Raw genomic sequence first — 13694 nt, 5'->3', positions numbered from 1 at the left:
CGATGTCCAAGAGCATTTTCTATACGTAGTCATGCCTTACCCAGCATCTCATAAAACTTAACATAATAAGCCTCCTATCTTCCCAAACCTCCTATCCAGCCCTTCCTTACAGACATTAATTATCAAATTAAATCTATAGAGTGCCACTGAACTAATGCCATGATTACACTTTTAAGCTAAATGCTTTCCAATCACATACAGCCTTAACTGAGTCGGTAGTGTATCTAAATATAGTGTGATGTCCTTTTAAGTACGTACTACAGTGCTCTGATCTGTAACAGTCTTGAACGAACAGTCCTTCCATAAAAAAATGTGTTGCACATTCTCCGGGAAGCTGGAACAGCTGCAGCATGGTGTTTGTGTTCTGTGTATGGCATCTGGAATAAAAAACTACTGTATTTTGAATTAAAAGCCTTATTATGATATACTGTCATTTATATCTATGCAAACCCAGAATTATGCTACCAGTGTTTTGATTCTCTTAAACACTGAAACAGCACAAATACGTGCATACTAGCCACTATAGCTTTACCAATGCTGAAGAAAGAAGGCAGACAGATGTTTAAAGCTCTTCTTTAAACCTTTTTGCCAAATCCACAGAGGGTTTAGTTGTTTGGGTGGGTTTTTTTGTTTGTTTGGGGTCTTTTTTTTTTTTTTTTCTCATTTAGTTTTTTAGAATTCAACTGTTTCACATAAACTATGGAGTCCTTCCACTGGAACTGAACAAAATAATGATGTGAACACTGTGAAGGTCTCAAAACAATTAGAGTGGAACAGCCATCAAGACCTATACAAATGTTGTAGTGCAGATGGCTACCTATTCAAAATCCATTAATGGATGTTTAAAACACAGCTGTTTAAAAATGTTAACACACTAACTTGCATGGTGCAAGCTTGAAAAACTAAGCTTGCTTACTAAGACTTACTGAATGAAAGAAACTACAAAAATGGAAGAAATGCACCAGAAATGGACTGGAAATTGCCAAGGCCATGTTAGAATGCCTCTCTCAAAAAAGGGCTCGTTTCAAAACAAGAGAAAACATATTTATATTTAAGGAATTAATTTTGCATACACATAATTATTGCAAAGGAGATCCAGTCCATACCGAAGGGAAATTTTTGAAAGGTTTAGAGAATTTTATGTGTAATAAACCAAGCATATTTGCAAATGTTAAAGTAGTGGAAGAATCAAATCCATGTGAGCTGATTGCTCTGAAAAGCAGAAGGGAATATTTTCTCAATGTGCAGCACAGCATAATTTCTCTAATAAATATAAATACTTATTTTCTGAAGCAGTGGGCAAACACTGCTACTTGGCAAAGAAAGAATTAATTCTGTTGAGGAGGGACAAACTCTGATTTCAACTGCTATTTTTTTAATAGCCATTTAATATTTCTTTCTCACTATTCCAAAATGTCTATTAGACGTGAACATTTTTTCATTCTTATTTAAAATAAGTTTTGCTCCTGCAGCTTTCAAAGAATTTGTCACATATTTTAGCACCAAAAATTAGATATATCTTAAGTCCTTGATGGTTTTAGCCATCAGCTTTACTGCACCACCTGATAAGACTTACTACATTTTCATTAGAGCTGTCTAAGTCTTCATCTGTCTGCTTTATTTTCTCGACTCTTTCAGCATCTTATGAGAGTGAAGAAACACAGTAGCATAAGGTTTGCTTTACTAACATTTTAAAAGCGATTACTATCACCATAGTGATATGAAGCAAAATAGCTACGTTGATGAATTTAGTGCACTAGAATGTGCTAATAAAATTTGTTCTGAGCACTGAAAAATTGGACCATCCTACCTAAGGCTATACCATTTTCATGTAGAAAATACTTGAAAAGTTAAAGCTTTGGGGATTTGAAGTCCAGGAAAACTAATTCATTCTCCTTACTGTGGAAAGGAGTACATGCCTGTCAGAACACTGGGTACTCCAAAAGTATTTTTCTTGTAACAGTGGACAGAAAATTTGCTTCCTCAAAATTGTGGTCATACTTCTAAAAAATATTCTGAATAAAACAATTTTCAACAGAGTTCTCTCCATTTAGTACTCATTAAGCTGTGATTAAAATTCTAATTTCATTTCCACATATACTTAAAAACTAAAGACAATACTAGAAAACCCTAGGTACTAAAGGATAAGAGAAATTCGTAACATTGCAGGTTGGTGTTCTCCAACAACTATTTAACCATAAATTGGCTCTACATTAACCCAGTAAAAAAAATATTGAGGAGCAAAAATAATGCTTATGATTAATATTAAAGAGAGTCAGAATTTAAAAATGTTTCATAATGAAAAAAATACAAAAATCTGAATCGATCTGTTAGCACAATCCAAATCAGAAAACTGTCCTTTAAATATGAGCAAAGGTATACACTTGGTCATCCTGGCCAAAGTCCTCAGATCGCACATTACCCTTCTCCCCTGCAAACTTTATCAAACCTGTTTTTCCCTTTTTTTTTTTTTTTTTTTTTTTTTTTTTAACATGTTAACTGGTTGGGAAGTACCACAGACACACACTGTATCTCACCCCCTTGTCCTGAGTTGACTTGTGATGGTAATGGCAAACCCAATATCCAATGAGCTGTTCTATTTATACACTTTCTGGCTTCTGACAGATGATCTCACCTGGAAATTTCAGTCCCAATTGTTGGGTTTTTATAATAGCACTGATGTCCCACAATTTGGCAATTGAGGACCTAAAGCCTTGTTTCTCCTATTTCTCTCTCCTTTGAGAACTGTTCATTTAAGTTCTATGTTCACAGTGAGGTGGTCTCAAAACAGAAACATCATTATCAAAGTTGTCTCCACGTTTAACCATAACAAGATCTTGAAAAAATCTTTCAAATATGTTAGATGTTACAAGTTAGATGCCTAACTGCCTATTTACCCATTCCAAAGTAAATTTGTGGGTTTGTTTCTGCTGAGTTACTTCACTTATCCGCTATTTTAACCTGTGCCTCCAGGAGCATGCATCAATTCTGCAAAACACAGGGAAGTGACTCTGGATGGGCAGGGACAGAAAGTCTGGTGCCTGTGCTATGGCAGAAAATGCCAGGAGTGTTCTGATGTCCGCAGTGTTGGGTGCTTGACAATGTTTGTTGTTTTTTGTACGGCACCAGTTCACAAATGGAAAATCTCTCTTAAACACAGAAATAAAAATACAAGCGTCTTTGAAATGTGGCTCTTGAAGCACGAAAGTGTAAATTAATAAAAGCTGTGATTTTCTTCCAACTACTGTTATTCTGAGACATTATTTTTAATGCACACAATAGCTATGTTTGTCTTTGAATTTTTACAGTGGACTTCTACATTCATACTGCTGTCCCATGTTCATTCACTGAAAGCACGTAACTCTCAAAGACACCAGAATAGAATTGCAGGAATGCTTACCCCACAACTGAATTACTGCTGGTTTTGTCTCCCCTTTACTTTGCCTACACTGAAACCGTGCTGTATTTCTAAAAGGAAACACAGAATCTAACCATCTATTCCTCTCCTGACTTCTACAAATGTTCCCTCTTGGTTACGTGTCACAAGGCAAAATGTCTTTAGCAGGAAGTTCAGCTCCAGCCCCTTACAACTGGATTTGTAGGTGGCAGTGCAGATGTGTGAGATGTTTTCAGCACATTACTCAGAAGCCTGTACAGTTTTAAACTTACAAGGTTGTGGGATATCATTTTAGCATTATCAAGTTTAAAAAAAAAAAAAAATTCCCTCTATATAATTTCAGCTATGTAATTTCAGGTACATTTAATTATCAGAGAAAATCTTTACAGTTTTATTAGGAAAGGATATCAAAGTAATCTATGTATTTCAAGAAAGGAAATACTTTATATGTGACATTATTGGGATGCAAAAAAATTACACACATATGAGAACAGCAGCATGTGATTGGATCTAATTCTGTCCAGCTCTCTACACATCAGACAACAGCAAGAGAAGAACCAAAGCGTCAGGCCAACAAACCATGGTACTTCCATGGCCCACTTTTCCAGCTTCCAGGGGTTTGCAGGCCAGGGACTTACTAAGCTAGAGGTGACACAGCTTTGTTTAACAGCTGTTGAAGGATCTTTCTTTCCTGAACTAGTGCTGAAGCATTATGTTTTTTGCAGATTCATTTTAGATGACATCAATGACTAAGTCCAATGCACATCAGATAGGGATAAAATCAATGTTAAAGGTATTGAAGACATTTCTGTTGGACTTTATAATACAGTGTTCTTGAGGGTTATATATACTATTTTAAATAAACAGGTTTATGTCTTCAATTTTCAAGCCAAAGTATCATTTCCATACTACTGACTTTACCTTGGTATATTGATCACGCTCATGTTCTTGACTAGAACCAGACCCTGATGTCTGATTATAACGGTGCACTTTCATTTTCATCTGTCTCGTTCGCTCCTCCACTACTAAGCTTGCTGCAAAAACACACAATGAAAATCAATTAAAAATAGTGAAAACTTTTTTTGAAAAACAAATGGTTTAGCAACAATTTTAGCTTATTTGCTTCTCAGCAAAACAATGTACAAACATGTAGAACAAGCAAGGTGTAAACACAGAACAAAGGAACACTAATGTCAAGAAATCAGCCATTTCCACTGCAAGAGTCTTTACCTGAAAATGGGCAGTCATCCCAATTTCCTATACATTATCAAGCTGGTGCAATAGATATGAAAAGAGTGAAAGAATTTAGATGATAGGCTGAATTATAAACCTCCTAGGTATTCTGGATACAGGGGACATAAATCCATGATCATCTAACCATGTATTCACTTAAATGTAGAAAATAGTACAGTAGCATTCTAAGAATTAAAGCATTAAACAGGTATTAAAATTTATTTCTAAAGTAATTAACTCCTACTGCTATCTTGAACATAACTGCTTACCATAGATAAAGATTATTTGAGAGGATAATTTATCCGTTCAACCAGTCACAGTAAAAACCCCAGTAATATTCTAGTGTTTTTTTTTTATTTTTACAAAGAGTCCTTTAAATGCACTACTTTGCTCTCTAATATTCACTTCTGTTTCAAACAAATTAATTGTTGTGCTTTCAACTTCCCTGTGACAGTCTTTGTTTAAAATATTGCATCTGATCTTAAACCTTCAAGAAGCTGTGGTGCTATAAAGAGCATCTTCTTCAATTTGAAGAACCTATGGCAGTTAATATTGGCTGTGCTTGCCACAGGAAGATGACCTCGTACTAGCAGAAAGAGCAGCGTGAAAGCCTCTGGAATAAGGCTTCTTTACAATAAGTTAACCTTTGTGTAGTGGATAATTTTCAGAGGGAATTATATATTTTACTATTCTTAAACTTGGTAACACTATAAATGCAAAGGAATACCAATAAAATCAATACCTTGAAAACTGGCACTTTTTAATACTTCTAGAACTATACCCAAATATTTATTAGTAACTATTCTAAATCACAGGAGTACTCACTATGTTCATTGTGTTTTAACAACTTATAACATCCCAGAAAATTTCTTTTAGTTGGAACTCTTTGTGTGGTCACAAATACAAGACTGTCATTTTATTTGGGAAATCCTCCACAAAATCATCTGCTTTTGGGTCAACCATGGATTTTTATGACTCTTTCTGTAACAATTAGTTTTAAAAGTAAAAATTTTTCTAAAGAGCCCCTCCCCAGGTCAGTGACAGGAGACACACACCAATTTAAAAGCTGCATGGAATCAATTTTCAATCACAAAACGCAGATTATTTTAAATTAGTGGAAAATAAGTGCTCTATCATGTTTTTTAAAGATCTGTATTGTGAGTTAAAGGATACTGAAGTTCTCATATGTTGGTTTTGTGTTAGTTAACTGTGGGATTCTTTACACATCTATTTTTTGTCTGTGCTTTGCTAGCACAAAGATGCAAAAAAATAAAACAAAAGTAGTACACTCAAGGTTGGATATTTTAAACTGTGTGTTACTGCACAAATCACCATTGTGCATGCACATACCACCCGTAAAGTGCTTGTGGAAATGATGGAATGTCTGTAAGCTGGTTGAGTATGAAAAAATATACAAAGACATCACTGTGAAAAATATGTTGTTTTCATGTCCTCCTTCCACATTTCTTATTTTAAAAAAGAAAAATTAAATACAGCAAATTACATTAAAATTCTGCTACAGCTACAAATTTAAGGCACAAAATAAAGTTATTGTAATCTTCAATCTCTTATACGCAGAGGGTCCAATCTAAGAAATTCTGCACATGCAGAATGTCACACTGGGCCAGCAATTATTCCAGATGACTAATTATGTCGGTAAATGTGTACCTTAATTGCAATGAGTCCAGTTCCACCATCAGATATGCAGGCACAGCTCCAATTACTTCAATGGAAGTTGCATGGAGGTATCTGAAGGCAAAATTGAGCACTTTAGGTGAAATTTTTAAAGATGGCCTCTTATTTTAAGGACAGATATGAAAGGATTAAGATATATCAAATAGTGACTGAAGTAAAAACCTCAGATATCTTAATCCTATCATACATGCATGAAGTAGGCTGAGGATATAAAATCAGAGTCAAATTGAGACCCCTTTAAAAATTTAGCCCTATGTGGGTATGGTGCACAGATTAGAGTTACTCTGATTAATAACCCTTTCACTGTGTGACTTTTAGGTGCTTTACCCTGTCAAGTGTACGGTATACTAAATAACTTATACGATATAACGTTACTCTGTATTACTTACAATACCTGAGAAAGAATATTCTATTATGTAATAAGATGCCATTTTGGTGACTATACATGAAAATTACTGCAGTCAAGGTTGGGCAAAAATTCAACCTTAACTCTTTAATTCTTGATTTTTGTTATGTTTAAGTCCTTAACCTTAGTGACACACTTATGTTCTGGTTTTCATTATTGGCTATCATTACATAAAATAACATGAGAACAATTAATGAGGACTGTGAAGTAAATCTAAATTCTCTAATGGAGAAATTTGGGTTTGTGCATGGAGTAGGATGTAGTTTAGCACCAATTAGCTGTTAATGTATTTTGAAGCAAGCAACTGTGTGAAATGTAAGTCTGCTCTAGAAAATCTGTGTTCTTTCCAGCTTTGTTGACCATGCACATCTGAGCAGATGTACTCTATTTCAATTCTGTGATGGAAAATTTCATCTGCCTGATAAGTAGCCTGGTATACTCTTTACACGTTAATCACAAGAAACAAAAAAAAATCTAACACAGGAGCAAAAGCACATTAGCAGAAGCTGTAACAACCATAGGTAACACCACCATACGATCACATTACTTTTCTTGGAACACAGCTGGTTACCACAGGTAACGAAAATTTGACATAAACAATACTTCAAGAACTTAACCTGCCTCTTAGAAAAATATGGATCTACTTTACTTTAAGACATCAGCATTTACACACTGCTTTTCCTGGAGCTCTTGAGAGGTAGGCCTACACAGTAACTTACAGATTGAAGCACTGTAATCCTAAAACCTTTAAATTCTACAGTGGCCCTGGAATTCAAAATATGGAGATTTCCCATACATGTCTCAAATTAGTGGTACAACTACCATCAATACCAGTTGTGTCAACATGTTACTCTCTGGTGTCAGAAGTCACGCTTCAAAGAGCTATAACTCTCATCTCTTCAAGAGCTGCTGATTCAGATGTGAGATCAATCAGTATGAGAAGCAACTGAAAGAAAAGAACTCATTGAGCAGACTGCTTAGATAAGGGGTGAAAGTTTAGAGCTAAAGCTTTTATTACTCCTAAACCATGATGTACAACCATGATGTACAAAACCAACCAGGCCATGCAGGAGAGAAAAGACAGACATATGAATGGAATCAAAATGTTATACTTCAATTCCATTAAAATATTTATAAACTTGCCTGACTCCTGTAATCCCAGTGTACTGGGTCTGGCTGGGATGGAGGTAGTTTTCTTCACAGCAGCCTGTACGGTGCTGAGTTTTAGAATTGTGACTAGAATAGCGTTGATAAGACACTGATGTTTTAGCAATTGTTCAGCAGTGCTTTGACAGCACCAAGGCCTTCCCTGTTTCTCGTGCTGCCTGCCTGCCTGCCTTCTCCAGCGAGCAGGCTGCAGACTGGGAGGGGAAACAGCTGGGACAGATGACTCCAACTGACCAAAGGCACAGTCCATGCCATATAGCATCATCCTTGTCAATAAAACTGGGGGTAGGGTTTCCAGTGTAGCTGTTGCTCAGAGACTGGCTGGGCACTGGTCTGCTGGTGGGAGGTGGTGAGTGAGTGCCTTCACATCACTTGGTGGTGGGGTTTATGGTTTTATCATTTTTCTTCATTTTTTCACTTCACTTATTAAACTGTCTTCATCTTGACCCATGAGTTTTTACTCACTACTGCTCTTCCAGTTCTCTCTCCCATCCCGCTGTGGGGAGTGGAGTGAGAAAGCAGCTGGTGGGTGCTTAACTGCTGGCTTGGGTCAACCCACCACACTAAGCTACCAAGAATTAACTGCTTAATGTAGTTCTGAATGGTATTCCATCAAACAAAGTTCCTTGAGCTGCTACTTAGTTTATTACTCAACTCACTGCTAAGTCCCATCTGGCTTCCACTGTTAATGAGATTCAAAGAAAGAAGACATGGTCTAAAAAATTAAGACCATCTTCCATCCCATAGCAGGTTCATCAGCTCCCCTGGGGTCTCTTCCTCCCATGTTATTAAAGAAACATCCCTGTGAAGACTGTGCACCCTGTACTGTAATTCGTAACAGACCTTACAGGATTCTAAATATGCTGCATGCTGGAAGTACAACTAAAAATCTGGATTGCCAATCTGCAGAGGTGATCTGCAGAGGTACTATTAAAAGAACAATTAAAATATGCACATAATGGAAGAGCCGGCTTTTTACTTATAAAAAAATTCTAGAACTTGCTTATATTTCTTGTGATAAAAGAAGTTTTGATTAACATTAAAGGAAGTTCTTGGTACATGTTTCCATCATAAGGAAAGTGTGGGGGTTTTTTATTGAAAGCCTATAAAATATGTGCTGTCCTTCAACTATATAAAATATGCAAGTCCATAAAATGCTACTTAAAGGAGGCAAGGAATAAACAATGAAAATAGCTATAGCTACAGATCTCATTTCCAGCCTGCAATCTACTCTCAAAGAAAATTAGGATAGGCTAACAGTTGGGTTTTCTTAAAGGAGAAGGCAATTTCTTAATTTTTCTAAGACATCTGTTTACTAAAAATATATGTACTAGCCATATAACTTTTAATAAGTCAGCACTATGATAAGTTTTATAGCATTACACTTGATGGCGTTAACTACTTGACAGCCCTCATCTTTATTTCTATGCTCAGAAAACTAGTATGGACACATTTCAACCCCTATCTGCTGTTTAACTGATAGAGAAGTTAGACCTGGCTAGAATACTAACTGTTCAGAATATATGCTACCTTTTCAATTATGTACAAAACAACAGAACCATAAGCAATATACTATTCTAACATATCAAATATAGTAGGGCAGATAAAGTCGTGGTGTTTGTTTGTTTTAAGTACTTTAGTAGATAGACAGAATGTATCACAGGTATATTTCTGTTATCCACAGAATGTGAATCTAACAATGCATAAAAAGTGACTTAAAATAAATTCAACCTGCATTGGTATGAACAACAGATCAATCCCATGAAAATCAGCGAGAGCTGCAACAGTTGCACCAACAGTAGTGACCAGTGCGAAAGGAACTGAAGTAATTTTAAGGTTTTAAGTCCCCTATTTAAGGTTGGAATGGGGCACTAAACTCTAAATTATTTGCAAAATTTCTTAAATGGCATGATGCTATAAACACCTATCTATTAAGCTGACAGCATAATATATGAAACATATATGGGCTCATTGGAATATGGATTGTACCGCAGGCAGCAACACTGAACTAGCAAGGAACAGCATAAATGTTATAGCTGCCTTTCTAGCTCTGGTTTTTAATTTCTGAGATTAACTGTTTAGGTATCCACCCATTTCACATTACAACAATCACCAAAGACACTCTACATTCTGTAGACTATGGAAAGCTGTGAATTCTGTCAATATACATCTAAAAAACCCCTATTCATACATTTGAAAAAAAGGGATTAAAATTGTTTTAGCATTGAAACTACCTCCTGTGTTGTGGTGTGACCGTTACCAAATTCCAAGGAAAACCACCTTACCCCCACAATTGAACTGCTGTACACGCTACACATGTATCTCCAGCAAAATATCACTATCTCTGAAGTGAAGACTTGTTGCTGTCCAGCAAATGATAAGGCAAGAAAGGAGAAGGGAAATTTTGGCAAGGTAAATGAAAATAAGTCTTGATGTTTACGAAAAGAACAACAAATTCTCAAATGACATACTAAGATAGAGAGTATTAGGACATCAAAAATAAAGATGGAAACTGGAAGATACTCATTTTATCTGAGGTCTATGGATTGATAATTTAGGAACGTTATCATTTCAAGAATACTGATAGTGAAAAAGATTCAGAGGGAAGTAATGAGAATTATATGAAGTCCAGGACGTGGTCTTGCAGAAACACATTTAGGAAAGTATTACAAAGAATGGAAATATGTGGCTTGATTGTGGTCCATAATTATTTACATACAGGAAGACTTCTAACAACAGAAGTCTAACAATCTTCAATTTAGCAGATACAGGTACAACAATGCCCAGTAGCTATGAAGTTAGGTAATGCTAGCTAAGTAATAAGACATATGTTTAAGAAGCCAGGTGGTTAAGAACAGGAAAAAAATTCCATCACTTGCAGTCATTAAGTGAAAATACCTTTCTAAAAGGACATTCTTGCACAAACCCAACTATGGACTTAATGCCAGAATTACTGGTGACATTACCTGGTCTGTGATTAAAACTGATAACCATACTGTTTTTTCCTAGACTATGGAAAACCCATGAATGTCTTGGCACTGGCGATACCATTCTCTATAATAGTGAACTCTGCAACAAACACATATTTTACTCTGGAGGCACTTCATGTTTCTGGTCAAGATAGTCAAGACAGAAAAGAGGTGTATGTAAACTACAATTTGGAAATCCTCCAGATCTTTCTTACACTAATAAACGTTGGATTAAGCTATGTAAGAAGAAGAAATTGTGATGAAGATTTCAGATAGCTGTAGCCCTTAACAGCAGATATCACACATCCTTTACGATGCAAACTTTAAAGGAAAAGGTCTAGAAGTCTAAACAGATAGAAATACTCGCTTACACAAGGAACCTATTGAAAAGTAAGTTGAAGTGAAAATCTGTCTCCTAAAAACTATCTTATACTAAGTGTTTCTAAGGCACAAAAACCAGGTTCTGGCAGGGCAACAGGGATCCGCACTTATCCCAGAAGCTGACAGATCTGATTCACTCTCAGACTTCATATTAAGAAGAAAAGTTGAACAATGACCAACAGCTACAGCTACAATGCAGTCTAGAGGCATGTACACAGCCTTTCTACACAGCAACAGCCAGAAGCTTCACCTACCTGTGCTACCTAGGTGATCTATGGGTGGGGATTGTGGGGGAAAGATCAGTGTCTGGTTTGAGGAAGTGAGAAGTGGAAGCTGAAGAAGAAACTAGGCAGAACCTATGTCCAAAACAAAAGCAGAGAAATAAAGCCGTGGTGAGATCTGGGTGGGAGAATCCCCCAGTGCAGTGGGCAATGGAAGCAAGGAGGGAACGGAGCATTCACTGGAGAGCTGGCTGTGCAGCATAGCAGAGAGAACTCTGGTGCTGTACCAGGATGAAGCGTTTCAGAAATAATAACAGAGTCATGAGGTTATTTCTGCTCAGGCTTCAGGATTAGTTTTGCAATATGCATACACAAAATATCCCTGTGGTAGATTACATTACTTCAAAAATCCACAGCAAACTCTACCACGAAATTTAGAAAACACGCAAAATCTTGAAATCATGATCAGATGAATGTTTTGAAATATAAGGTTAGTAACACCGAAAAATCAATTTGTGGCTAAGATAAAGAACTTGTCACCACCTCCCTACGTATACAACTTCAAAAAGTACTTATCAGCAGCGTGCAGATAGTGAGGGAGATGGGCTCTGAAGCATACTCTGCAGCCCTGGTCCCTGTACCTGACTAGCTGTGGCTCCTTTAAGCTTGTGTGCATGGATTTCCTTCCCATGGGAGCTGACACTGCCCTGGGCCACCTCCCAAATCAGAACGGAGGCATGACCAAAGCCCATACTCAGACTGCCAAGCTGGGAAATGAGTTTGGATATCCCAGTACACACAGAGGTGTGGTGGCCATCTTGAGTTTAATAACTCAATCCAGAAGGAAGATAAGCCAATATAAAAATCTTAAGTGGTTGATGCAACAACACTCAGTTCTTCATCAAAGACTGTCAAAGATGATCCGAACTGAAGCTTCTATTAAAACAGTAAGAAAGCAAACATATACTTCTTAAAATCTGAAGAATGTAAATCACTGGTTTTGGCAGCAATCCAAGTCAGCATTTTTGTAACCTGCTGAAGACTTTATTGCAACCCTTCCACTGATTAAGTGGAACAGATGCTTGATTATTTTTGTTGTAATTTATCTGGTCAGTATTGTTCACATCTGTATTACATGCTTTCCTTCACACCTATGTCTCTTGCCACATAATAATCTGTAACCCTGCCATCTCCATCTCCCATTCACCTACTGGCTATATGTTTTATCTCCAATTCTGCACTGGGGAAAGTCAGAGGTGATAGTGGGCTACTAGTGTAAATCAGCTCACGGTCCCCCACAACTGCCAGCACTCCACTTCTTCCCACTCCTCTTCTTTTGCCCAGCTCTTTTCTGCCTCCAGGCTGTATCTACATTAAGCTCCCTCAAGCCAGAGGAATCTGTGTGCATGAAGATCCCACCACCTTCTACACACTCCCAAATCTTGGACCAGATCCATCCAAATCTCGTGGAAACAAACCTGTTACAGGCAGGGCCTATTTTGTCTGCATGAAGTCAACTGTTTTAAACAAAGAAACATTCACTGCAGTCCGAATTACAGGGCAAAGTTTCTGAACTCGAAAGAGGCATAAATCACAAATGGGCATGATTGACTTGTGTTGTTCTGTTTGAGAGAAAAAGAAATACTGCAGAAAGCAAAAATGACAGAAATAGTTTGTAAAATCAACCATTCTTAGCACTTTCTTAAGATATTTCATAGTACATTCTTGCTGCAAAATAACCTGTACTTGCTAATACCCAAGGTAAATGTTATTTATTTTTCATCTTTTTAACATTATATGAAAACATACTCGTAAGTATTGTCATGGGTGTTGGAATTAGTAGCTTGTAGAATAGCTGCTGTATTTTTACTCAAGCAATGATGAATGTGTCAGTGGGAATTACCCTTACAGAAAGTAAAGAAGTTGTAGGAGATATTCTGATTCAACTCACAGTTTGGCTTTGGCCCTCCAAAGCCTGTATTCAGACCAGCATTTCCCAAGATCTGCAGGACTCAGGACTAAAGGTCAGGGAAAGTTAATCTGTGCTATTAATGTTTATGCAGCATAGTATTTCGCTGTTAACATCAAAAAGGATTTTTTTTTCATTTTTTCTCTCCAAGATTCATTCTGATTTCAAGATAATTGCTACTTCCAGCAAAAAGAAAAAAAAAATTAAAGAGGGACTTCTCTGCAACATTGCCTTGATAGGGACATGACTGACTATT

General features: G+C 36.8%; 1 protein-coding gene across 50 annotated transcripts in view; it reads right to left on the bottom strand.

Annotated features, from left to right (window-relative positions):
• RIMS1 (regulating synaptic membrane exocytosis 1) overlaps positions 1 to 13694 on the bottom strand; it is a 335409-nt gene that overhangs the window by 76730 nt on the left and 244985 nt on the right. For 42 of the 50 annotated variants that reach the window (XM_037392187.1, XM_037392189.1, XM_037392204.1 and 39 more), the window contains one exon: positions 4319 to 4431. The exons of 6 other annotated variants lie outside the window; for them this stretch is intronic. In XM_037392187.1, the coding sequence (XP_037248084.1) occupies positions 4319 to 4431 (113 nt within the window). Of the gene's footprint in view, positions 1 to 4318; positions 4432 to 6298; positions 9352 to 13694 lie in introns of those variants that run through there. 2 more of the 50 variants (XM_037392233.1, XR_005104930.1) reach the window with 2 other exon arrangements.

Source organism: Falco rusticolus, chromosome 6, assembly GCF_015220075.1.
Source record: "Falco rusticolus isolate bFalRus1 chromosome 6, bFalRus1.pri, whole genome shotgun sequence".
NCBI lineage: Eukaryota > Metazoa > Chordata > Aves > Falconiformes > Falconidae > Falco > Falco rusticolus.
Note: the sequence above shows the minus strand (reverse complement) of the source record. Positions and strands in the feature narration are given on the sequence as shown.